Source organism: Ursus arctos, unplaced genomic scaffold (genome assembly GCF_023065955.2).
Source record: "Ursus arctos isolate Adak ecotype North America unplaced genomic scaffold, UrsArc2.0 scaffold_12, whole genome shotgun sequence".
NCBI classification, from domain to species: domain Eukaryota; kingdom Metazoa; phylum Chordata; class Mammalia; order Carnivora; family Ursidae; genus Ursus; species Ursus arctos.
Genome location: NW_026622786.1, coordinates 16,490,000 through 16,517,797, shown reverse-complemented (window position 1 = coordinate 16,517,797; position 27,798 = coordinate 16,490,000). Strand labels below are relative to the sequence as shown.

The window sequence follows — 27,798 nt, the reverse complement described above, 5'->3', positions numbered from 1 at the left end:
AACAAAGCAGTGGGTATGTGTGGTTTAGAATCTAGTTTGTTATAGTTGAGATATTTAAAAGGATGTTATGTGGCAAAGGAATTAGGTTTATTGGATGGCAACAAAAGGAAAAAATGGGTAAAAAAAAAAAGTATGGAACAGATTTCTAAAAGGACTATTCAAAATTAGGATTAGCTGCCTCAAGACCTTTCTGGGAATGCTGTAGTAAACTGTTAGACTGACCTATAGGATTGTTTATAACACTGAGATTCCAGGATTTACTAATTGTGTGTGTGTGTATATAAATTGTATCTACTTATACACACACATACATATATCTTACCTTATTTGTTTCTCTCAACTGCTATCTTAGAAGTTATAGTTTATATCTGATGGCCTGTAGTTTCTCTGTAATATATCTGGGTGTGGGATTCATTTTCATTTATTTAGGATTTAGTGTGTGCTTCTTCAATCTGCTAATTTAAGTCTGTCTTCAATTCTGAAAAAAATCTGTCTTTATCACTGAAGATTTTGCCTTTACTTTTCTTTCTGTTTTTCATTCTAGTACTGTAATTAGACCTCTGTCAGAGCCTCTCATTTTGTCTTCCTTTTCTCTGAACTGCCCTTTTGTATTTTTCATCTCTGTGTCTCTTTATGAATGTCTGGATAATTTCATCAGAATATTATTCTAGTTCACTCATTCTCTCTTTAGCTTATTTGCTGTGCTGTTTAACCAGTACACTGAGTTATTAATACCAATGCTCATAGCAATACTTTTTTAATAGTAGCAAAAAAATACAAAAAACTATAATCCAAATGCCCATCAACAGCAGAATAAAAAATATATTTGGTATTCAATGGGATATGACACAGCAGTGGAAATATGCAAACTGTAGCCATGTGCAACAACAAGTTGAGATGAATCTCGGAAACATGTTAAGCAAAACCATAAAAAATTAAATGATTTAATTTTTAGGCCTATGCAGGTATTGTACCAAGGTTATAAAGACAAGCAAGGGAATAATAAACAAAATTCAGTTTAGAGATCACCATAGAGGGGAAACGAAGGTGTGATTGGTTAGGTTGAGGCGCCCAGAAGACTTCAAAGGTAGTAATAATGTTCTTTATCTTTAACTGGGTGGTGTTTTATAAATGTTTGCTGTGTCATTCTACTATACACATATTTTCTAAATTTCTTTTGTACCTACTCGGTATTAACAAAAACATTTTAAAGACCTTAAAAAGTAAAAATAGAATATACTCTGAGAGCAAATGAACACAAGTATAAGCTAAGTATCAGCACAAATATCTTTTGAAGGAATAAATTTAGAGTTTGGAATTGGCTTGTTCAAATAATTACTGAATTCTCATTTTACCTCTTATAATAGCAATTTTTAAAGCTTAAAGTATCATAATTTTCTCTTTAGATACTCTAACATTCTCCTATATTTATAATAGAAAATATTACATAAATTATTGTATTTTAAAACAATTTAAAAAATTAAGGTACAGATCCCAAATAAATGTAATATATTCACATCCTTACTGAGCAGCTTTATGGCGACAGTTAAGCCCTCTGCTGTTTTTCTCCCATGATTGACATGACAGCAGTCTGTAGAGTTAGCTGTGTGATTATGTACAGATTGGAATTACTTTAGGTTATTCTTTGAAAATAGGACTTCAAGCAAGGCATCTTGTATTCCTTTTGCAGAAATGTTGCGGAAGTGCTGCTGAAAGGGCCAGAGATGCAAGGATTTGGGACACATTTTGAACCTTTAAGCTGTCTGACATTGACCTCCTTTCATTATTAATAAAGAAGAAGCAGGAGCTTAGGATGTATTAACACCAACTCATTAATATACTAACCGGACAATGTTCTGCAACAATTCTACATTGTAAAGAACTGAATTGGGACAAAATAAAATAATTTCATATTTTACTCAGCTTATAATATGACTCGATGGAGGAAAATTTGATAAGCATGAGGGAAGACCATTCTTTTCATATTCGTTACAGGTAAGACTACTCCTTTCTTGGTGGCTTTTAATCCTTATTTAAACATGTATTTAGCTCTGATCATTTCAAATTTCAATTTGAATATATTCAAAATATACTAACCTTAGTTCGTATCTCCTATAAATGATATTTTCTTTTCGTTGTAGTTGTTTTTATATCCTTTCTATAGGAAAATGGTGATAAAGACCAATTATAAATTATAGTTTATTAATGTATGAATAGTTATTTTCTATTTTCTAACTATTGTAATGCAAATATAAAAATGAAATATATTTCTAAATGTTTGGGGTAAAAGATGGATTTGTAATATGGTCAGATGAATGACCTAATTTTTGTGTTTCAGTTTTTAAATGGTGATCTTTTATAAACGAGCTTTTTTTTTTTCTCATATAAATGAGCTTTTTAAAAAGTGGATAACAGGGGCGCCTGGGTGGCACAGCGGTTAAGCGTCTGCCTTCGGCTCAGGGCGTGATCCCGGCGTTATGGGATCGAGCCCCACATCAGGCTCCTCCGCTATGAGCCTGCTTCTTCCTCTCCCACTCCCCCTGCTTGTGTTCCCTCTCTCGCTGGCTGTCTCTATCCTGTCGAATGAATAAATAAAAATAAAATCTTTAAAAATAAATAATAAAAAGTGGATAACATTGAAATGGGTGGGTACTTTCTAAACATGATAAATTAATAGCCAGCTTAATATTTAGTGATAAAATATTAATGACATTTTTGGATACCTTTAGGAACAAAGCAGTGATATCTGCATCATTAACATTTATTCTAGAAGTTCTGGTCACTGCACTAAACAATAAAATGAACATAAACATAAATATTGGAATGAAAAGCATGTAGGTGATTAGGATACTTACAGATTCTTTATCAAAACTGTTATAAGTTAATATTAAATAAACATCAGAACTTGTAGCAATGGGTAGTATCAGCATTTGTAATAAGTTGAAGTTGGTGGTTACCAAATCGTAGATTCTTAACACATGTTTAGGAAATAGATTTGTTGTCTTTTGGAGCAGATGATTCATGTTAGGGCAAGGTGCCGCCGCAGAAGTTTATATAGGTAAGATGAGGGTATTTCTATTTTTTAAAAAAAGAAGTTTTGAATAAAAGAAATGGAGGACATTCAACATAATTAAAATGAGCTTTTAATATATGAAAGGCCCTCACTCTACCCTTTTGGGCATAGTTCAGAAAACTGGGAGTTATCTTACATGCTTTTTCCCTTCTTACTCTCTGTATCCAGTGTGAAGTCATGCCAGTTTTACCGCCTAAATGTTGTTCCAGATTGATCTACCCATCTGGATCTTCCCTATTACTGCAATAATTTAGGCCCCCATCATCTTCCCTCCAGACTCTCTCTGTTCTCCATTCTTACCTCTTTGAATCCATCTTTTTTAATTTGCCGCTAGAGGGCTCAGTCTAAAAACACAGAGCTAACTGAGCAAATTCTGCTTTATCACTGTGGTGGCTCCTAGTCACCTGTGGGGCAGAGCCAAGCTTAACATTGTATATAAGATCTTCCATTTTCTAGCCTCTGTGTATTCCTTTGTCCTTTCTTTCTCCAGTCCTCACCTTGCGCTTTGAGTTCTTGTTCCCTGTACACGCCTTGCTGTTCCATGTCTCTGTGCCTTTGCTCGTGCTGCACCCTATGACTTGAATCATCTACTCCTGGAAACCATTGTGCCCTCCCTGTGCTCACATAACATCCTTTCCATATTTCTTTCTTTGCATTAACTACATTAAAATACATTGCATCTGTTTATATGTTTGTCTCCTCCTTGACCACTCCCTTCTTTGACCATTAACTTCCTTAAGGCAGCCATGATGCCTAGCATGTTGTCTGACTCATAGTGCACCTTTAATGGAATGTCCATTGAATTCCATTGCACATAACTATCAGGTGAATCTAGTAAGTAAGATTTTATCTGTCTTACTAAACATTTCCCAGAGTGGTATACTTCTTCATACTGTAAGAGCAGCAGGTAGGGAGAAGTGGATTATACCTCTGCCTGTAGGAAGGTCTTAGATTTGTCCTTTTTCCACGATAGGTCAAACATGGTTATATATTGGTATAGGACTTCACCGAAAGAAACTTTAAACTCTGTAACTATTTTTAGTAAGAATATGCCAAACAAAGCTCTGGCTTCATCAGTGCTCTAAGATCAGCATTCCTTTTTTTTTTTTTTTTAAAGATTTTATTTATTCATTCGACAGAGAGAGAGACAGCCAGCAAGAGAGGGAACACAAGCAGGGGGAGTGCGAGAGGAAGAAGCAGCGGAAGAGCCTGATGTGGGACTCGATCTAAGATCAGCATTCTGTATATTGACTGGATTGTTGTATCATTGCAGGGAATACTTTGTGTCCTTTATGTTAGGAGTCGTGGCCTAGTATTAATTACTATTCTACTCTGGTAAACAGGTAGCATGTAATGTGTTATCCGTATGGTTCTTTCATTGTGGAAGTGTCCTCCTCCATCCCTGGAGGAGTTTCTGTGCCACAATGAGTTTGTAATTTTGAAATGGAATAATCCTTCAGACACTAAGGAACCTCCTGAAAGATATCATAATGCTTTATGAAACATTCGGGACCTATTTGTGAAGGTAGAGAGAAATGGAGGCTGATAGTAAAATGAAATTAGTTTCTAAACTTTAAAACATTATATGATTGATTTCAAAGTAATTATTAATTTTTAAGCATGATAATAGTATTAATTTTTTTTGAAAATGACTCTCTTTTAGAGATATATACTAAAATATTTACAAGAGAAATTTTATGCTTTCTGGAATGTACTTCAAAAGAATCTGAGGTTGGAGAATGAGGATGGAAGTAGAGGTGAAACATACTGACAATATTTTATATTGGTAGTGTTGACGTTGAAAGATGGGTATATCAGGTTCATTATCAAACTAGTTCTCTAGTTTTGTATTTCTTTGAGAAATTGCTTTGTTTATACTTGTTTCTATGAATAATAAACACTTCAGTACTTTCATATTGTAAAAATTAGACCATTGCACACAAGTTGTAAAGGAATACAGTTTTGGTGTTGAATTCTTCAATTTTGCTAGGTAAATGTGGTTAATATTCTTTCCTCAAGAATAGTTTGAGGTACTGTGGAATGGTGGAAATAGCGTTGGGTTTGGAGACAAAGATAGGATTTCATTTCTCAGCTTTGCAGTCCCATGATCTTATTAATAGGTCGTTCAACCTGTCGGAGCATCATTTTCCTCCTCTGTAAGAATACCTATTGAAGAGGGTTATTTTGAGAGTTAAATTTGATATAATATATAGTAAAATCACTTTTAAAACTAAGTTACCAATCAAAATTCAAATCTAAATCAAGATAAATTTACACTACTTTTCTCTTTCACAAAGTAAGCTAGAATAACTCTAGATATATGTGGTAAATTGAATGGATGAAAATTGTTTGTGGGGGCAGGATTGATAATGGAAAAGATCCATGCTCAATTAGAACCTGTAGAAGGTGGAGGGAGCTAAGGTCTGTAGGAGATTTGACAGCCGCAGAAGACAGCACAGTGGAGAAGATGCAGAGCACTGTTGTTTTCAATCTTGAGTCCTCAATCCCATCATTTATTCTTAAATCGTATGTAAACCCTTTGAGGGGAGGATTCGATTTGAACATAATCTGTATTAAATCTTTTAGAATGATGTAGCATTGAGGTTTTAATCCTCTTTTGCTTTCACGGGTATACTATGAACACAAGAAACCAAAATTAAGGTAAAGGGAAAAAAATCTAGTGTGGAAGGAAAGTAAATAATGAAATATAAAAATCAAGTTGAAATGACATGAGTTTGTGCAAAAAATGAGGAATTGTGGCTATAATGGCCTGTTAGCAAAAACAAAAACATTTCAGTTAAGGATAGTAGTACTGTGTTTATTTATAGCTATTAGGAGTGTGCTTTCTTTGATTATACAACTAGATAGGCCATTGGGAAGAAAAAGAAACTTCGTATGTGGGATGTATATTTTCCCAGTTTTGTCTTCTACTCTGGGTATGTTCTTTGTTTCCAACCCAGCTGGTAAACAAATGAAGTAATTCTATTCTCTCATAGAGACAAAGAGGTATGAAATTACTTTCTCTCTTACTATTTAATGATCTTCTAAAAAATTTATAAACCAACCTGCCTTGACTACTTTGCAGTTAGATATATTTAGATTGAGGTGTTGGAGATTTTGCCAGAATATTAACTTCTTTTCTAATAAAACTATACCAGAGCCACAATATTTCTTAGAATTAGTCATAAACTAGAGAGTTTTGGACTTTATTTTGGGAATTAGTTACTGAAATAACTTTTCTTATTTATTTATTTGTTCGTTGGTTTGCTGGTTCGTTCGTTCATTCATTCAACAGAGAGAGGGACAGCCAGCGAGAGAGGGAACACAAGCAGGGAGAGCGGGAGAGGAAGGAGCAGGCTCCCAGCGGAGCAGGGAGCCCGATGTGTGGCTCGACCCCAGAACTCTGGGATCACGCCCTGAGCCAAAGGTAGACGCCCAACGACTGAGCCACCCGGCACCCCTGAAATAACTTTTCTAAGGTAGTTTCCCTCATAGGACATTCTTACTTCATGGACTTCAGAGACAGCTGAGTAGCCAGCAGGGTTCCGGTTTGCTGTCACTCCGTCTAATGAAAATTATCTACAATGCCTTTTTATTTTTTTATTTTTTATTTTTTATGTTTTTTTATTATAACATACAATGCCTTTTTATTTTTTAATTTTTTATTTTTTATGTTTTTTTATTATATTATGTTAGTCACCATACAGTACATCCCCGGTTTCCGATGTAAAGTTCGATGATTCATTAGTTGCGTATAACACCCAGTGCACCATGCAATACGTGCCCTCCTTACCACCCATCACCAGTCTATCCCATTCCGCCACCCCCCCTCCCCTCTGAGGCCCCCAGTTTGTTTCTCATAGTCCATAGTCTCTCATGCTTCATTCCCCCTTCTGATCACCCCCCCTTTCTTTATCCTTTTCTTCCCCTACCGATCTTCCCAGTTCTTATGTTCCATAGATGAGAGAAATCATATAATAATTGTCTTTCTCTGCTTGACTTATTTCACTTAGCATTATCTCCTCCAGTGCCGTCCGTGTTGCAGCAAATGTTGCGTAATCGTTCTTTCTGATGGCTGAGTAATATTCCATTGTATAAATGGACCACATCTTCTTAATCCAGTCATCTGTTGAAGGGCATCTCAGTTCCTTCCACGATTTGGCTATTGTGGACAATGCTGCTATGAACATTGGGGTGCAAATGGCCCTTCTCTTCACTACGTCTGGATCTTTGGGGTAAATACCCAGTAGTGCAATGGCTGGGTCATAGGGTAGCTCAATTTTTAACTTTTTAAGGGACCTCCACACTGTTTTCCAGAGTGGCTGCACCAACCTGCATTCCCACCAACAATGTAGGAGGGATCCCCTTTCTCCACATCCTCTCCAGCAATTGTTGTTTCCTGCCTTGTCAATTTTTGCCATTCTAACTGGCATAAGGTGGTATCTTAGTGTGGTTTTGATTTGAATTTCCCTGATGGCTAGTGATTTAGAACATTTTTTCATGTGTCTGTTAGCCATAAAATGCCTTTTTAGGGGCGCCTGGGTGGCTTAGTCATTAAGCGTCTGCCTTCGGCTCAGGGCGTGATCCCGGCATTCTGGGATTGAGCCCCACATCATGGTCTTCCCCTGGGAGCCTGCTTCTTCCTCTCCCACTCCCCCTGCTTGTGTTCCCTCTCTCGCTGGCTGTCTCTCTCTGTCGAATGAATAAATAAAATCTTTAAAAAAATAAAATAAAATAAAATCCCTTTTTAAGGGGGCACCTGGGTGGCTCAGTCGGTTGGGCATCTGCCTTCCACTCAGGTCATGATCTCAGGGTCCTAGAATGGAGTCTTGCATCAGGCTCCCAGCTCAGCAAGGAGTCTGCTTCTTCCTCTCCTGCTCCCCCTACTGGTGCGCGCGTGCTCTCTGTCTCTCTCTGTGTCAAATAAATAAATAAATAATAAAATAAAAAATGCTTTATTAAAATTTTGTAGCTCTTATGACACCAGTCTATAGCTAAATTAATATTATATACAAATATCATTTGGTTTGATGGTTCCATTATATTGTGTAAGCTTCAATCCAGAAAGTCAAATATTTGTGGTGAAGGTATTTATTTGAAGAAGACATTTCTCTGGTTTATATGGATATAGAAAACATGTAAATTTCCAAATTTCCAATTTTTACATGTTTTATATCTGAATAGCCAGTTCTGCCTTATCTCTGATTTCCTGGCCAGCCAGCTACCCATCCTGAACAGATGGTGCTGCTGTGTGTAACTATTTCTTTACCTCTCCCTCAGTGAATACGATCATTAGTATTCCATTGTACCGTGGCATATAATTTTCTTTTAACTAATATTCTATTGATGGACATTTAAATTGCGTGGGCTTTTTTGCTGCTGTGAACATCCTTTCACATATATTTTTTGAATTTGTGTAATATAGCTTTAATATCAATTCCTAGCAGTGAAATTGCTCAATATATAATTTACATAATTGGAATCATGCTTAAATTAAAAATTCTTAATAGAGGGGCACTTGGGTGGCTCAGTTGGTTGAGCGTCTGCCTTCGGCTCAGGTCATGATCCCAGGGTTCTGGGATCGAGTCCCACATTGGGCTCCCTGCTCAGTGGAGAATCTGCTTCTCCCTCTGCCTCCCTCCACTTGTGCTCATGCACACACACTCTCTCTCTCTCACTCAAATAAATAAAATCTTCTAAAAGATAAAAAAAAAAAAAATTACTAGAAAAAGTAATACATTTTAATGTAAAAATACATTTTCCAATTTTTTTCCTATGGTAACTCTTGAAAGTTCAGTGGTTTTGGTATTCAGATAAATAGACACCTCGTTTCAGTAGCTCATCTAGCAAAAGATGGAGGTGTTGGGTAACCTTATAAAACCTTAACCAAAAATAATCTTTTTCTTTATGAAGTCTCTGATTTTTCAGAAATACAGTTCTAAAGGGCAGTTTTTACTTGTGAAGGACAAAAATTGGTTTTATTAATTTGAAATGACATGAAGAAATATAAATATAGCAATTTACATTTTCTGATTTAACTGATTAATTTTTCCATGTACTTAAGATCTTCCGTCTTTGTATCTAATTGATTTGGTCTAATGTTGAAGCAAAATGTTAAATAGAGGTTTCCTTGCATTATTTTGCCTAAATCCATAAAGTGATGGTGAAATCACTAGTCTATGAATAGACAGTATCCTTTCGCCAAAAAAGATACCTGCATGTAAAACTTGAAAATTACATATCAGAGATGACTACATAAATCTATTTATCCTGAACTTAAAGTCTGCTTTGAACCTTTGCAATTGGCTCTGTTAATCTTAGACCAGACTTTCCTCTTAGGCTTATCAGATTTGTTTTCTACTTAGGCAATTCCGTTTTAATTTATGGCTTTAAGGAACCTTGACATTGTATAGGCCAAAAGACAGCATCTGAAGAAACATATTAATTGACTAGCTACCAGAAATACAAAAGTATAATTGTGTTTGAATGAATTTAGGGTGGGTGGTGGTTTAATTCACATTTCCTGTTAAAGCAGTGATTCTCAACTCTGGCTTGTATGTTGGAATTACCTGGGGTTATTTAAAAAATACTGCGAGCCAGACCCCATTCCCAGAGAGCCAGCACGGAGAGATTGATTGATTGATTGATTGATTGATTTAGATTGTGATATATTTATTATAGAGAGTGGGGGGTGGGAAGGGCAGAGGGAGAGGGGGAGAGAGTCTTAAGCAGACTCCACACTGAGTGTAGAGCCTGACACGGGGCTTGATCTCATGACTCGGAGATCACAACACTGAGATCATCACCTGAGGCGAAACCAAGAGTTGGACGCACAACCCCGCTGCACCACCCAGGTGCCCTACATTGAGAGTTTTAAAAACACTCCACGGGAACTCTGCTGTTGTGCAGCCAGGATTAAGGATTACTGCTCCATTAGAGTTGCTTAAGGCTAATTCTAGTAAGGAGGAAGTTCGTGTTGTTCACAAAATTAAAATGCATGATAAGCTCAACCAGGGTTTTCTAAAGGGTGGTATGTGTACCAGTCGTATTACACAAGGTAATTTTACTTTTTTATTTTACTTACGTATTTGTCTTAATGTGCATTAGAAAATAAACATAAGGATCACATCAAACTCACAGTTCTGTGGATACTGCTTTGGATGAAGCTAGAGTTTTTGGGTTTTTTTTTTTAAGGATATGTGCCAATTTCAAAGATATTTGCCAAACTATAGAACCACATTTAAGTGAATATTTAGGTAATACGCAGACATGGCAGAGATCATAAAAATGTTGAAGAAACACAGTGGCAACTTTGGTGAAAGGCACCTACTAAAGTCTAAGATTAGAACCTGAAGTGTCAGTGCTTTTTCTCCTACATAGATTTATAGTAACTTAATTCTGGGTTTTAAAACTCCAGTGACAGACTTTGAGAATTAGAATTTCTGCAAATCTTTAAGTTTTTACTTTCTAAGATAAAGTTTCTTGACACTTAGTTCTCTTACAGAACTGTGCCTTCTAGTTCAAAATATTCTGCTCTTTTTTCCTGAGGTATAGATGATCATGTGAGAACAGGAAGGAGTGTGTGTCTGTAGAGTGTATGAGACAGAGAAAGAGGTGTAGATGGTAGTGGGAGGGGTTGATGGACAGGTCAGTAGATCACGTCGATATGTGGATAGAGAAGGGTATGAATTATAGGCCTTCACCTTCCCCAGGTACCTGTTTTCTCCCCAAACTCTCAGGAAGTCCGTAAGACTGCCACAACTCAGAATACTTTAGGAAACACTAGTTTCTGTCATTGGTAAAGTGGGTTGCTCTGGATGGGCCAATTGAAATGGGCTCCATATAGAGATATCTAGCTATCCTTTATAATAAAAGACCTCTGAGGCTCAGAGATGTTCAGTTAGGCAAATTAGCTCATGCTATAAATAACAGTTTACTGTTTTATCAATAATGTATATCTACTTCAATTATAGAGGCAGCTTTTCTGAGCAAGAGTAGCCACAGTCAACATCAAAATTATATTACCTGAAGTTAAAAATACCGTGGTGCAGTTATAATGTTGTAAATGTCTGTCCTATATAATTTTATAGAATGGAAGCTTCTTGCCTGGAACTGGCCTTGGAAGGGGAACGTCTGTGTAAATCAGGAGACTGCCGTGCTGGTGTGTCATTCTTTGAAGCTGCAGTTCAAGTTGGAACTGAAGACCTGAAAACACTTAGTGCTATATACAGCCAGCTGGGCAATGCTTATTTCTATTTGCATGATTATGCCAAAGCATTAGAATATCATCATCATGATTTAACTCTTGCAAGGTAATTTAAGCTTTTTAATATTCTTTCTCCCTAAATGTACCTTAAAAAAATATTTTCATTCAATTAAAAAAACGAACTTAATACACTTTAGTGAGTTCTAATTCAGTAGCGTTGCATTTTAAAACTAATCTTCAGGCTGATCACAGTTTAATTAAATGAATTAATAGTAGTGAAATGACCCTAGAGTTTAATTAAATGAATGAAAATTAATTAAATTTAAATACAGAAATGTCAGTTTTAAATTTTTATTTAAAGTGGGTTTCGAGGCTAATAGGTCCTTCTTACCTAAAGCATGTCAGTTGTCTTCTGGGAAAAACTATACTCTGGCTCCTTTATTTTTAACACCACTTGCCTTTTTTTTTTTTTTTTTTTTCGCTTTTTTTTTCTTCCAGGACTATTGGAGACCAGCTGGGGGAAGCCAAAGCTAGTGGTAATCTGGGAAACACCTTAAAAGTTCTTGGGAATTTTGATGAAGCTGTAGTTTGTTGTCAGCGACATCTAGATATTTCTAGAGAGCTTAATGACAAGGTAATAAGGAACGTTAGATGGCAGGCCAAATGTTTTCATTGAAATTGCTTTGTGTTTTAATCCCATTTAATTATTCTATGGTTTACTAAAAGTTAATACCCAAAAAAAAAATCCATAGAAAAAATAAAAAATTTAAAATAGAGAAAAATAACACATTCTTCTTTCATAAGTAATCATTTGTTTGGTTCTCTGTGGATGGCCAATGTAAACATTTCTTTTTCTTGACCATCAAGGATATTATAAATAAATATGTGATCAGCATTAGGATACCTAGCTTCTGATTCCAAAATGTGAATTTTGCTGGTATCTTTATCTAGGTGGGTGAAGCAAGAGCACTTTACAATCTTGGAAATGTGTATCACGCCAAAGGGAAAAGTTTTGGCTGCCCTGGTCCTCAGGACATAGGAGAATTTCCAGAAGAAGTGAGAAATGCTCTGCAGGCAGCTGTGGATTATTATGAGTAAGTAGCACCAATGCAGTCCTGTGGCCCACCTAAGCCTTGGATCTACTCTACATTCTTTATCCAGTAATACATTTTTAAGTTTGGCAGAGGTTTTAGAATTATGGACTAGCAAGTAAAAATAAACCATCAAATTCCTGCTGACTGTTGTAGTGTTAGTTCAGTAATAATCCCCTCCCCAGGCAAGCTTTCCTTTAAACTGTTAACCAGTGCCACTTAGTGGCAAAAACAAGAAATATCAATCATTAGCCTAAGTTATGTGAAGTAAATTTAGTCTCTTATTAGAATTTCATAGGACTTTTTAGCTGTACGGGTTCCAAGATTGACTCCATTCTTGGCTTTGGACAGAAACCTGCCTGAATGATTCAGTAAAGTGTTCCCGGTTATTTACTATAATCACCCTCCATCATAGATATATTTTTTTTTAAGATTTTATTTATTTAGAGAGAGAGAGTGTGTGTGTGCTCGTGAGCTCGAGGGAGGGGCAGAGGGATAGGAAAAAAGAATCTCAAGCAGACGTCCTGCTGATCACAGAACCAGACATGGGACTCGATCTCACGACCCTGAGATCGTGACATGAGCCGAAATCAAGAGTGGGACACTCAACTAATGAGCCCCCCTGGCACCCCTTTCAAAGATACAGCTTTAAAATGTGGCCTATTATGGCTCTAAGCTTATTTAAAATTTTTTTGATAAAAAGAATTTGATTTATAAATCAAATCAATACATTTTTTTCTCAAACTTATTTTTTCACAACTTTTGTTATTGTTTAGGGAAAACCTATCACTAGTGACTGCTTTGGGTGATCGAGCAGCCCAAGGACGTGCCTTTGGAAATCTTGGAAACACACATTACCTCCTTGGCAACTTCAGGGATGCGGTCATAGCTCATGAGCAGGTATAGTGCAAGGCTTTGGAGCCAGATCATTTTCTCCATCAGTGTTTTGAACAGTGATTAGATTATTCTTTAGTTTTATTATAGCTATATCTAATTAGAATTTTCTGTTTCAGCGTCTCCTTATTGCAAAAGAATTTGGAGATAAAGCAGCTGAAAGAAGAGCATATAGCAACCTTGGAAATGCATATATATTTCTTGGTGAATTTGAAACTGCCTCTGAATACTACAAGTTAGTCTAATATTTCTGTAGATAAATGTAAAATGAGTAGTTATGCAGTCCTATTAAATGATAGACTTTGGGTTTAAAACCTGCTTTTTGCATGTACTAGCAGCAGGACCTTGTGCTTCTAAGCCTCACTTTCTTCATCTGTAATGGGTAATGTCAATTCCTTGCTTTTGGTAATGTTGTGAAGATTGAATAAATTCAACACTTACTTTGCATAGGACCTGATATTGTACTTTAGATTTAATGGCAGTGGTATGACTCCTTAGTATTTTTGTTAATTTTTATCTTTAAAACTAACTGTTTTTAAGTGAAATTCTAAACTTTTAAAGTCTTTGAAACCTGTTTAGTATGTGTGGTATGTATATTTGTTTGTTTTTTACCCAGTTATGTGATGAAAAGCAACAAGAAAGCCTGATAACAAAAATATGGCCTAGTTTTCACCAGTGATCACTGAATTTTTTTCCTCACTGTCGCACCCCCTTGTTGAGCAGTTCTCCCACTCTCCTCTGCCCATCTTTGATCCTCACTCTAAGCTGAGGCCCCATTCACTTACCTGAGGAGTTGACAAATCCAGCTTCTTCTGGGCAGCGTCTTTCTGATCTATCAATAGACTTGAAACATGGGCAGTAGCAAAGTGTAGACTGTTTGAGATTGTCTAGTCAATGCTTTCTAGTTTGGAATTTTCTCTAATTACTGGGGATTGAATGCCCATGCAAACCTTAGGCAGAAGCCAGTTTGAACCACAGATACAGTGATTGATTTGTATTTTATTGTTAAAGAATCCAATGTGAGAGAGTTTTGGATAGTTTGTCATCTAAAAAAGAGGTAAGATTGCTTTAGGTCCATCTAAAAAACTAGAATGTCATCCCATCCTGCTCTAAACATTGACCAATGCTTAATATTTGTTGGTCGGTTAGTTAAATATGAAATATCCTCTCAAATAAAATATATTACTATATAAGGAGTATGTATTTTGATTTTAAATAGAAAAGTTTCTTATATTTTAAAGCAAAAGACATAGAAATGTCTTAATTTAAATGATCTACTTGTATTAAAATACTGAAAAGTTCTGTAATAAAGTGGAAGTGACTATTTGACTAAAAAGCATGAGTCTAAAGTAATGAAACTTTCTCCCGCTGCCCACTCCATAAGTAGGCTAGAACTCAGAGAAAAGTCTCCTTTAGAATTGTTTTCAGGACCACACAAGAAGACTGTCTTAACATTTTAAAGATTTTTTTAAAAATTTTATTTATTCATGAGAGACAGAGGCAGAGGGAGAAGCAGACTCCCCGCGGAGCAGGGAGCCCGATGCAGGACTCGATCCCAGGACCCCAGGATCACGACCCAAGCTCAAGGCAGACACTTAACTAACTGAGCCACACAGGCGCCCCTGTCTTAACATTTTAAATCTATATCCTTCAGGATAGAAAGCAGTAGTTTGGTAAACCTACTTTAGCAATTGAATTTGGTTCCAGAAGGACTTCTGAACATTAACAAATTAACTGTACCCTCAAAAGAATAATGGTGTGCCAGAAAGATACCCCAGGATCTGAAAGCAAATCCAAAAGTCTTCCAAAAATTTTTGAGCGGAGGCAGTGTTAGAATAAATGTATAGTCTCCCAAGGTGACAGCTTTGAAGGTATTATCATTAAATATGTAATTTTAGGTTTTTTTGCTTAAAGTTATCATATTATTATATTTTTTTCATATAATTATAAATCATATGAAATATTTGTATTATTTGGCAGAAATTATAGGAGTCATTTAAGTTATTGGATCTACAACATCTGTAGGATTAAGCGCTGATAATAATAACAGAACAGTATTAACATTTATTAGCATCTACTGTGAACAAGATGCTATCCTAAGCACTTCATGCATACTAATTCATTTAATCCTCACAAAATCCTGTGAGGTGTTTTCCGTACTTTACATATGAAGAAACAGAGAGAGGTTGAGTGACTTGCCCCATTACAGAGCTATTAATTGGCAAAGTTGGGATTTGAACCCAGTTTGGACCTAGGGTCCACACTCTTAACTGCTACACCAGCTTCTCATTGACGATTCAGTGAGTATTAGGTAGAATTTGGTTAATGTTTAAATATGGTATTTAATATTTTTCATGAATCGGTGACTAATAATCTATACATTAGAATTTTAACTAAGTATTTTAAGTTTTGACAAAATGCAAAGACAACAGTATGATTGCAAAGAGAGGTTATGTGGACAAAATTCTAAGTTATCGCTACTACAACTGGGACAGTCTTTTTTTTTAATGTTAAAAATACTATATTATATAATCTGTAGAGGTAGTTGATCTCATATGTCCATATTCCTTTCTGAAGAATTAATAGGACTCTCAAATTTATTCTTAAAGTCTGGATTTGGTTTTTTGTTTCTAAGACATCTTTTCATTTTGTCTAAAAGTAATGGAGAAAGTATGGGATATTAAACTGTAAAATAGATTTACTTTAAAGGCAAGAGGAAAAATGAGAGCTTTATTTTATGATTATTATAGCCAAAAATAAAAATGATCATTGTGTAAGAATTCATTTCTTTTTTTAGGAAGACACTACTGTTGGCTCGACAACTTAAAGACAGAGCCATCGAAGCCCAGTCTTGTTATAGTCTTGGAAACACATATACTTTGCTTCAAGACTATGAAAAGGCCATTGATTATCATCTGAAGCACTTAGCAATTGCTCAAGAGCTAAACGATAGGTAAGTTATACACCTTTTTACTATAATTACAGTAAAATATAGATGCATTATTGAATCCCTAGGGTTTTTCCTTTGTTTTTGTTTCCTTTGTTTTCTTTTTAATTCTTTTTCAAGGAATTTCTTCTGTTTTAGTCACCTCCTCTCTGTATTGTTTGAAGGGCTAGCATGTCTTAGAAGATTAGACTGGTCCATATAGCCTTGAACCAAGATAGTAAATAGGTCACAAACTCAATTGCCTACAGAAGTTCTCCTGACAAGATCAGTGTGGGAATTGTGGTCAACTTACAGGTAAGGCCCAGTGTAAAGGACACAGCTGTTCCTCAGCTCCAGCTCATTGTTTCTAGGCAGGACCGAGGATCTGTTATGTCCTTATACTCCTCTTTTTTAAAGAGAAGCTGGAAGTCTTGAGTTTTATATGAAATCTTCTGATTTTTCAATGTTGATGGCTATTTAAAAAAAAAACTGTATGAAAAAGCAGTGTATCTGTGCAGGCATTTAGTCTATGATGTTTGCTTTAGGAAGACAGATTTTTACTTCAGTATGAAGAAGAACGTCTCTGTAGTTGTTCAAAATGAAGTATGCTACTTCTAGTAAGTTCTCTCTCCCCAGTGGAATTCAAACATGGACTGAATGATTACCTGGGCTATCATGGAAAGAAAATGGAGTCGTTTAACTAGAAGACCTATCCCTGAGATTTTATTATTTCATAATAAATTGTATGTTTTAAAGGAATATTTCCCATTTTAATACCTGACTCTGAGTTCAGTATTATCAGGGCATTCTAATAAGTCTCTAGTGTTAAGATAGAATGTTCCTTATATGAAAGACCAAATAAACCCAAAGCATTATTTATACCTTTAATTACTGGTAGATAGCTTTTATTCCACACACAGCTCTCTTTCAGATAACTGCATGTTAGTTTTGAACTGTTTTGTAGAATCGGTGAAGGAAGAGCATGTTGGAGCTTAGGAAATGCATACACTGCTCTAGGGAATCATGATCAAGCGATGCATTTTGCTGAAAAGCACTTGGAAATTTCAAGAGAGGTACGAAACTGAAACACTGCCATCTGTGCTCTTATGATTCACAAATTAGCAGGGCAGGGTGGGGAAGCCCTATTATTTCTTTAGATTGCTCCTATATGACCTGGTAATAAATTTAACTGTGTTATTCCCTTGGCATAAGAACTGCACAAAGCATTTTGAGATACAGATCAGAGGTCTGTTTGCATTGGCCCAGATGTGGGAAGACAGGAAATTAAGGCCACTCATGGCGGAATGGAAGGATTACTAAAATATGCCCCCCGTCTCTACATGGAAAAATAGCATGGTATAGAAAGAAAAACATATTTTGTTTTGTAAACATGGTTTTTATAATCAAGGATTGGTTCCTGTTACAGTTCTGCCACTTTCTGGCTATTTGAGCTTGGAAAATTCTGAGCCTCATTTCTCTCATTTAAAATGGGAAGAATAATATCTACCTTGCCAATCATTGTAAGAATTAGAGATAGTGTATATAAAAGCACCTAGTGTAATGTCTAGTGCTGGCTTAATGTATATTAACTATTATTATGGAATGGAACTATTACTATGGAATGGAAACAAAATAAGGAAATTTTAATCATGTGATGCCAAGTTAATGTGTCACAGAATAACATACAATATTATTAAATATGATTTTAGAAATTAAAAGCAACTAATATTTAGAGAATGAATTGATACAATGTAATTAGCTTTCCTATTGCCGTATTTTAGAAATTTCCCTTTTCTTTAAAACAATTATTGAAAAAACCCATTTCATTCAGTCTCTTCATTCTAATATAACTGTTTTCATTTCTCTATATTTCCTTCCAGTTTTAAGTTCACAACATTTTCAGCTAATCTTCACCATTCTTTGTCTTTAAATACTACTCTAAAATAAAAATTCTTGTGGTTGTAGGTTGGGGATAGGAGTGGTGAACTAACGGCACGACTAAATCTCTCAGATCTTCAAATGGTTCTTGGTCTGAGCTACAGCACAAATAATTCAATAATGTCTGAAAATATTGAAATTGATAACAGTTTGCATGGTAAGTAATAGGTCTTCAAACCCAATTTCTTTATCTTCAATTGCATTTATATTATGTATCACATGTTTATATATCCAGAGAGAATATGTAACATAGGAAGCTCAACTTTTTATAATACCTTTTTGCTTTATGGCAGTCTTATTGATTTATCAATATAGAATACAGTATTTTTAGCTGTTATCATGAACTTGGGAATGGTAAAGATATGATTTTTTTTGTAAAAATGCATTTAAATTCTCTATAGGCTCTCTCAAAAATTCGTAAATATGAAGATGACAAAATTAAAACATATTGTTTGGTTATTTTTAATTCAAATGTTTTTACATATTTGATTTTTGTTTAGCTCTCCCATTTTTCTTTTTTTTTTTAAGCATTTTATTATTTATTTATTTGAGAGAGAGAGTGGGTAATAGCACGCAGAGGGAGGGAGAGAGACAAGCAGACTACACTGAATGTGGTGCCTGATGCAGGGCTCCATTTCACGACCTTGAGGTGATGACCTGAGCTGAAATTGAGACTCAGACACTTAACCGGCTGACCCACCCAGGCGCCCCTCCCATTTAATTTCTGAGGTGATCTCTTAGTATTATTACTATATTTTTAAAATTCAGAAAACCTGGGAAATTTTCTTCAGGTCAGCACCTACAGAAAGCTTTGGTTTGACATTGCTACAGGGAAAGACATACTTGAATGTCTCTGTTTCTACATGAAGAAAGTTGTACTTTTTTTTTTTTAAGTAAGCCTTATGCCCCATGTGAGACTTGAACTCATGACCCTGAGATCAAGAGTCTCATGCTCTACTGACTGAACCAACCAGGTGTCCCCAAAATTCTACTTCTGATTAAAGAAATAAAAAGGGACAGTATTAGAATCACATTTTTTAATACTCTAGACGTGATTGTGTGTGATCCATTTTACAGATCTGGCCGAAGCTTTAAATATTCTCAGTCTGATAAAAGTTACCAATACAGATTAATGTTTTGAACTTGAAAGTCAGTGAAAAATCGAGCTTTCATCTCTCGTTTCCTTCTCTAAACCCATATAAAGAAAGGAAGAAGGAAGAGAAATTAGCGGCTAGTCATCTGATTAAGACTTTGAAAGAACATTTAGTGAAAGATTCTGAAGTATGGGCAATGTATGGGACCGTGTGCTTTGCAACTGAATAATGGGCTGAAAAGTTTCTCTGTGCTTAATTTTCAAGTAGGGTATGTTGTAATAGTTCTCATATTTTAACAAACTATTGTTCTCATGGGCCCCTCTAACTGTAGACCCATTTTTTTGTTCCCACTTATAACAAAACTTGAAAATAGTATTAATGTTAATTTCTATACTTCTTCACCTTCCGTTCTCTGCTCAACTCACTCTACTCGGGCTTTGGCTCCATCATGAAACTGAAACCTTTTCAAGGTTACCAGTGATCTCCATTTTACCAAATCATTGATCAGTTTTCAGATGTCAGGTTACTTGATTTCTCAGCAATATTTCCTACTGCTGATCATTCTCTTCTCAAAATACTTTCCTCATTTAGCTTCCAGGATTACCCTCCTTTTCTGATTTGCTCTCACCTCACTGGCCACTCTCAGTCTTCTTTATTCTCTCCTCATCATCTTTCCATCCTTGAAATTTGTAGTGCCCAGAGATCAGTTCTTGGACCTCTTCTTCCTTCCTCCTCCCCTCTCTCCCTCCCTATTTTCTGTCTATCCTATCCTTCCTTCCTTTCTGATTTTAACTTTTTCATCTTATCCTATACTCTAGATCAGTGCTTCTTTTTCTTTGTTTTTAAGATTTTGAGGTTTTTTAAATTTTTTTTTAAAGATTTTGTTTATTTGTCAGAAGAGAGAGCCACAAGCAGGGGGAGTGGCAGGCAGAGGGAGAAGCAGGCTCCCTGCTGAGCAAGGAGCCCAATGTGGGACTCGATCCCAAGACTTTGGGATCATGACTTGAGCTGAAGGTGGACACCTAACTGACTGAACCACCCAGGCGTCCCAAGATTTTATTTATTTATTTATTTATTTGACAGAGAAAGGGAGCGAGCATGAGCCAGGGGAAGAGGCAGAGAAGCAGACTCCTTGCTGAGTAGGGAGCCCGACACAGGGCCTGATCCAGGAACCCTGTGATCATGACCTGAGCTAAAGGCAGACATTTAACTGAGCCACCCAGGTGCCCCCTAGATCAGTGGTTCTAATAGAACTTTCCGCGAAGATGGAAATATTGTATATCTATTCTGTCTAGTATAATAGCCTCTAGCTATATGTGGCTCTTAAGCACTTGCAGTGTGGCTAGTACAAAAGAGGAAATGAATTCTTAATATTATTAATTGTCATTAATTAAAAATTTAAAAGCCACATGTTGACTAGTGGCTACTATATCAAACAGCACAACTCTAGATGATTTCATTCAGTTGGTTGGCTTTTATATCCTCTATATACTGATGATTTTCAAACTGATATTTTCAGTCATAATTTTTCTCTTATGTTTGAGATTCACATATATAACATTTGAATGTCTAATTGGCATCTAAACTTAACATGTCCGAACAGAGCTCTTGTTTTTTCTTCCCACACATGTTCTCCCTCCATCTGCCACCATTCATCTAAGTGTTCAGCCCAGAAACCTATAGGTCATCCTTGTTCCCTTTCTTCCACTCACTTCCTACATCCAAGCTATCAGAAACCCTACCTTCAAGATATACACCTGATCTCTCTTACAATGTACACTGCAACAATCTTAGTACAAGCTACCAACACTTCCCAGTAGGGTACTAGCCTATCAACTATTTCTCTTCCATTCTTGATCCCTCATACTGACTTTTTCACACAGCAGCCTGAGTGCTCGTTTAAAATGTAAACCATGTCATGTTATTCATCATTTCAAAACCCTCCAGTGACCTCCCATCACACGCAGAACCAACTCCTCAGTTGTCAGTGGGGTTAAAAGGCCGTCTGTAATCTTGACCTACTTCAGCATCGCTTCCCACCCCTCCCCCTTTGCTCATGGTGGCTGCATGAAGACAGGTATTTTTTGGCTCCTTTTGTTCATTGCTGTATCTCCAGTGCCAGGAAAAGTCTGCTGGCTAAAGGAACTGCAAGGAAACATCTATTTCTGGTGTGGCTCAGGGTAGAGAAAAGGAGTGTTCCTTAAGAATCTGAATTCATAAGCCTGCCATGATACTGGTTTGGAATTTGATTTATTCTGCCAGCACAGTGTAAGAAACCCCAATCCACTGAAGTGCTTTTGGGTTAGAAATGCTCCTAGAGACTTAGCAGAAGACCAGATATTTTCTGGAGGAAAGCATCTTTAATCCAGGCCTATAAAGGTTCACGACAACAAAATTACCAAACACATAAAGAAACAAGCCAACATGAGTAAGAAAATAAACACAAAGCAAAATTAGATCACCAAGATCTTTTCAGATGTTGGAATTATCAGATACAATACAAAATAACTATGGTTAAAATTTATAGAAGTAACAAAATTGAAACAAAGGAATAGCAAAAACAATCAGGCAGATTTGAAGAAAATAATAGCTTGTAATATTAGTGCTTGCTATATGCCAGGGACTGATTTAAATGCTTTTCCTGTTTTAACTCATTTAATCCTAACATCTCTAGGAGGTAAATTTCTTTTATCCCTAATTTATAGATGGGGACATGGAGGCAGGAGAGGTTAAGTAGATTTCCCAAGGGTTACCTACGTAGGTAGTAAAAATGAGAGTTAAACCTAGTCAGTCTGGCTTCAGAGTCTATGTCTTATCTGAGATATGTCTTATCTGAGATTTGTCTTAATGTGATTTTAACATTTACCTCTCAATAACCGATAGGTAAATCTCAATCAGGAGTCAGATATCAGTAATAGAGGATTTGACAAGCACAATTAATGGGCTGGATCTAATGAAGCATCTTTTACATTGTGTGTTTGACCTATTAATGAGTTGTAAAATCAGTTTCAGAGGTTGCAACTATCATTATGCGCACTTGCGGGCGCACCCACACACTAATGGGTTATCATCATAATAAGAGCAAGTACTGTTGTGTGAAGATTTGTTATATATTTGTGTATGTGTAGTCAGGTTGTAATGCAAATGTTTCTTAATATGTGTCACTATTAAAAAGTGAAAAACATTGGGGCACCTGGGTGGCTCAGTTGGTTAAGTGTCTGCCTTCGCCTCAGGTCATGATCTCAGGGTTCTGGGATTGAGCCCCACATCGCATCAGGCTCCCTGCTCAGAGGGGAGCCTTCTTCTCCCTCTCCGTCTGCCTGCTGCTCCCCCTGCCTGCTGCTCCCCCTGCTTGTCCTCTCGCTCACTCTCTGTCAAGTAAATAAATAAAAATCTTTTTTTTTAAGTGAAAAACATTGATTTAATGGACATATAGAATATTGCACCTAGCAACTAAACAATTCAAATTCTTTTAAAGCATTCATTAAACACTTGGGAAAATTTGACCACATGCTATAAGCCAATAAAGCAAATCTCAACAAACTTGAAAGAATCTGTATCACATAATATTTCATGCTCTGAACATAATGCAATTAAACTAGAAATTAACAAGAAGATAATGTAGAAAACATACTCATTTGAAAACTTTCACACGCATTTCTAATTAAGTTATGGGCTGGAGAAGAAATGGTAAATAAAAGTAGAAAATAGCCAAGGACTTTAATTCCGTGTTGTGGGATAGGACTTACACTGGTTCTTAGAACAAAATTTACATTATAATTAAGAAGTAAAAAGGCTGAAAGTGAGTTGAATCATCTAGCTTTTAAAAAAGTAAAAAACTCAAAAGAAAGTAGAAGGCAAATATTAGTAACAGAAGTTAATGAAATTAAAAAAAGATTCCATAGAGAGACTCTTGAAAACTACAAATTTGGTTCTTTAAAAAGATAAACGAAACTACAGCAAGATTTTTTTTTTTTTTGAGTGAAAGAAGGGGAGGTAATATAGGTGCAGTAGAGAATAAAAAGATTAACAGATTATCCTGAATAATTAATGACAAAATATTTGAAAACCTAGGAGAGATGGACAATTTCTAGAAAGACAAATTACTAAAATTGAATCTAGAAAAAAAATCCAGTGGTAGGATGCAATGTGAATGGCATCCCTAATGCTTAAAATTAAGAAATTTGATCAGTAATATAAAATCTTCCCACTGAGAAAATACTCAGCTGAGGTGATTTTACAAATGAGACCCACCAAACATTCAAGAAGATTGATTCCATCCTTCCACAAAATTTTGTAGATAACCGGAAAAGTAGGAACACTTTATCTTTCTGAGAACAGTGTAATCTGGATAACCACACTAGACAAGAATAATATAAGAAAGATAAATTACAAGTCAGTCTTTACTCGTAAATATAGATGCAGAAATTCTAAACCAAATATTCGCAAACCAAATGAATTTAAGTAAACAGGAAATCAAATGGATTGAACATTAGAAAATCAACTAGTGTAATTCACCAATGAACATAGTAAAGGAGAAAATAGCCTAGATATCCAAATATATCAGTAACTCTATCAAATATAAATGTTTCATTTAAAGGACAGGAATATCAGACTGGAAAAAGAATAAAATCCAACTAAATGCAAGAGGAATATCTAAAATGTAAGGCTAGAGTAAGCCTGAAAGTAAAAAGGAGAGAAAAAGATATACCACTGGTAAAACAAATCAAAAGAAATTTGGTATAGCTATATTAATATTTCTACTTTAAGGCACAGATCTTGTTAGAAATGAAGAAGGTCACTTTACAGTGGTTAACAATTCAGTTCACCTGGAAGATAAAAGCCTTAAATTTGTGTGTTGCCTCGTAAGCATAATAATAATAGCAAAGCTTCGGTGCGTACATGAAGCCAGACGGACCAAGCTATAAGGAGAAATGGGAAAATCCGGAATCATAATGGGAAGTTTTTTAGCACACGTCTCTCAGTAATTGCTCACATCAGAAAACTAAATATTGTAGAGGATGTCTGTTTTCTCCAAGCTGATACACGTTCAGTGCACTGCCAAGCAAATAATGACAGTTCTTTTATGTAAATTGATGAGATTGTTCATGAATGTATATGAAAGAAAAATGGTCTGAGAAGTCAAAGCCAAAACATTCCTGATGAAAAACAAGAAATAAGTGCTTTCTCTACAGACAGTAATTATGACAGTGTGCTATTGGCATAGAGACAAACAGACCAGTGGAACGGAATATAGAGACTATACTTCTATTCCTTGCATATATGGGAACTAATATTCAGATAAATATCTTGATGGACTACAGATTTAAATATGAAAGATGGATTAAAGCAATAATAATTATGATGGCTAACACTTGCTGAATGCTTACTATTTACCAGGCAGTGTACTGACCCCTTTATAGGTAATGATGCAGTTACCATCACACAGTGCTATGAGGTAGGTACTGTTCTTTACAGATGAAAACTGAGTCACAGAGTGGTAATTGCCCAAGGTCATACCACGAGTGAGTGCCTGGTCTGGCTTTAGAGTCCTGCATCCCCAGTCAGTATGCTATAAGGCCTCTGAAAATAAAGGAGTGTGTCTTCATGATATGAGAGAGGAGGGGCGCCTGGGTGGCACAGTCGTTAAGCGTCTGCCTTCGGCTCAGGGCGTGATCCCGGCGTTATGGGATCGAGCCCCACATCAGGCTCCTCTGCTAGGAGCCTGCTTCTTCCTCTCCCACTCCCCCTGCTTGTGTTCCCTCTCTCGCTGGCTGTCTCTGTCAAATAAATAAAATTTAAAAAAAAAGATATGAGAGAGGAAGGCCTTCTCAAGACAAAAATAAATCATTAAGGAAAAGCTTGACACGGAAATTAAAAGCTTCATTAAAAGAAATCATGAAGAGATAAAACACAAACTGAGAGGACATTGCCACACATATGATTAAAAAAGGATTCGTATCCTCAGTGTACAAGAATGCCTATAAATTAAAAATAAGACAGATAACCCAGATAAACAGTGGGCAAAATGATGAACAGAAGAAACACAAATAGCCCATAAATAAATGAAAAGATAAATTTAACTCATTTAATCAGGGAAACCCACAATGAGGTAATACCGGAAACCTATTAGGGGATTTGAGACTATCAGTATTGAAATGTGGGTAATGGAAACTCTTAGTGTTGACAGTGATAGAAATATGTCTAGTCTCAAGAACAATCTGGCAACAATCTGGGAAAGTTGAGGATGTGCTAAGCATACGACCAGCAGTTCCATGGTGCTGATACCCAAACTGAAGAAACTCTTGCTCATGCCACTAAGCTATATTTCCAAGAATTTCTGTAGTAGTACTTGTTTATATGATAAAAAAAAAAAAAAAATCAGAAGCAACCTATAAATCTGTCCCCAGTAGAACAGATAAAGAATGTCCTAGTCCTAAAATGGCAATGAAAATTAAACTAAATTCTTGGCTGCATCTCACAAACGTAAAGTTGCTCGAAGGAATCAAGTGAGATGATATAGTATGAGAGCATTTATTTATTATATCATAAGCTATATTGCTTAGGGATCTATTCATATGTAATGAAAATATAAAAAATTATAAGGAGAAGGCAAGTTATAGGGAGAGTCACAGAGGAGGAGTTAATGTGTTGATAAGAGTTTATTTCTTAAGCTGGGTATCAGGTATCATATACTCTTACATTATGTCTTTAAAATATTTTTTAATCTTTAAAAGATTGGATATGAAAATTCTCCATTTTAATGATTATTGAAAAGAAATTTGAGAACCTTTTTATTTAACTGTATCATCTAATGTGATCTTAAAATGGAAATGAATAACTTAAAGAAGAGTAACAACAGGGGCACCTGCCTGGCTTGGTCAGTAGAGCATGTGACTCTCAATCTCAGGGTCATGAGTTCAAGCCCTACGTTGGGCATGGAGCCTACTTTAAAAAAAAAAAAAGTAACAGGATAGTATGAAGGATGTTATTTTGATTCTTAAAATTGAAGGCCTAAAACCTTTTCTTTAGGTTTTTACTTAAAATGCCCTACAGTTTGTTTTTCTTCTGTAATCACTTTAGTGTTTTTTTTAATTTGTACTTTTTCCCAATTTTACTGAGAAATGCTTGATATACAGGACTAAGTTGAAGGTGTACAAGCATGATGGCATGATTTACATACATAGTGAAATTATCACAGCTAACATCCATCTTCTCATAGAGATAGAAAAGAAAGAAAAAAGGAAAAAATTTTTCTTCTTGTGATGAACACTCTTAAGATAAACCCTCTTAGTAACATTCTTAAGTATCATAGAGCAATATTAACTGTAGTCATCATGTTGTCCGTTATATCCCTAGTACTGATTTACCTTATAACCAGAAGTTTGTACCTTTTGACCACGTTCCCCTTCCCTAATCCCCTCTGCTTCTGGTAAACCACAAGTTTGATCTCTTTTTCCTAGTCCGGGTTTTCTTTTTTTGTTTTTAGATTCCACTATAAGTGAGATCATACAGGATTTGTCCTTCTCATTTTTTTTTAAGAGTCTATGTGGATAGTATAAAACCAGTTATTATAAAACATCTTTTCTAAATTAAGGGATAATGTTAGTAACCAAAGTTAGTTTCCAACCAAAATGTAACTTCCTTACATCAAAGCATTTTAGAGGGAGTGGATATTCTATTTTTATGTAGTTGGTATGGAAAATTATTATTCTTAAAAGAATACATGTTTGTACATGTTTCCTCCTTCCATATGGGCTTGGGTAACAGACTTTAAAATTGAATAACCTAGTGATGCTGAATTTGTAATCTTAAGGGCTCCCCAGTTTATTTGAATTAATATTCTTTTTTACAAAGGTGCACGCCCCAAGTTTGGACGCCGACACAGTATGGAAAACATGGAACTTATGAAGTTAACACCAGAAAAGGTTGGCAGCTTTTATGTTTTAAATTTCTTGAACTGTTATAATCAAGTATTTAAATAACTTTTAACTTAAATGAATAGTTTAAATAAACCTTGTCTTGTATAGGTATCACTTTAAAATTTTCCTTTAGAAAGAATCAGAAAAAAAGTACAGTCCAAAAAGAATGTGTATAGTATGTTGCCGTCTGTTTAAGAGAAGCATCATGCATGTATATCCTATGTGAATGCATAAAACCTTTCTGAAGGAATATGTAAGAAACTTGCTAACGACCATTGCTTCTGGGAAAAGTACTGGGTGTCTGGGTTAGGAGAGATATTTACTTTATATATAGTTTGAACTGTTTGAATATTTTAACATGTATATATATTTTTTTAATTAAAAGAAGATCAGAAAAATTAAAAAAGGAAGTTTTTTGGTTTTTTTTTTTTCCAACTAAGTACTGGCAACATTATTGGCAAGGTTAATGATATTGATGATCAAGCTCGTTTTTCTGGCTACATTTCTTAAAAGCATTTTCTTAACTAACAAGTAACTTTTTATGCAAGATCCTATCTGGGCTTTTTTTTTTTTTTTTTTAAACAGAGAAGGGAATTTATAATTAGAAAAAGCGTTTTTTTTTCTTTATTATTTTTTATTGTTGTTTGTTTTAAT

At 35.6% G+C, this 27,798-nt stretch overlaps 1 protein-coding gene across 9 annotated transcripts in view; it reads left to right on the top strand.

Moving 5' to 3' along the window:
• GPSM2 (G protein signaling modulator 2) overlaps window positions 1–27,798 on the top strand; it is a 102,340-nt gene that overhangs the window by 54,339 nt on the left and 20,203 nt on the right. For 6 of the 9 annotated variants that reach the window (XM_048220203.2, XM_048220205.2, XM_048220204.2 and 3 more), the window contains 10 exons: window positions 1,691–1,995; window positions 11,164–11,385; window positions 11,778–11,913; window positions 12,231–12,373; window positions 13,147–13,270; window positions 13,384–13,499; window positions 16,062–16,217; window positions 17,155–17,263; window positions 18,156–18,285; window positions 27,080–27,150. In XM_048220203.2, the coding sequence (XP_048076160.1) occupies window positions 1,940–1,995; window positions 11,164–11,385; window positions 11,778–11,913; window positions 12,231–12,373; window positions 13,147–13,270; window positions 13,384–13,499; window positions 16,062–16,217; window positions 17,155–17,263; window positions 18,156–18,285; window positions 27,080–27,150 (1,263 nt within the window). In that variant the 5' untranslated portion in view covers window positions 1,691–1,939. The remainder of the gene's footprint in view (window positions 1–1,690; window positions 1,996–11,163; window positions 11,386–11,777; window positions 11,914–12,230; window positions 12,374–13,146; window positions 13,271–13,383; window positions 13,500–16,061; window positions 16,218–17,154; window positions 17,264–18,155; window positions 18,286–27,079; window positions 27,151–27,798) is intronic. The other 3 variants (XM_048220210.2, XM_048220209.2, XM_026484659.4) reach the window with 1 other exon arrangement.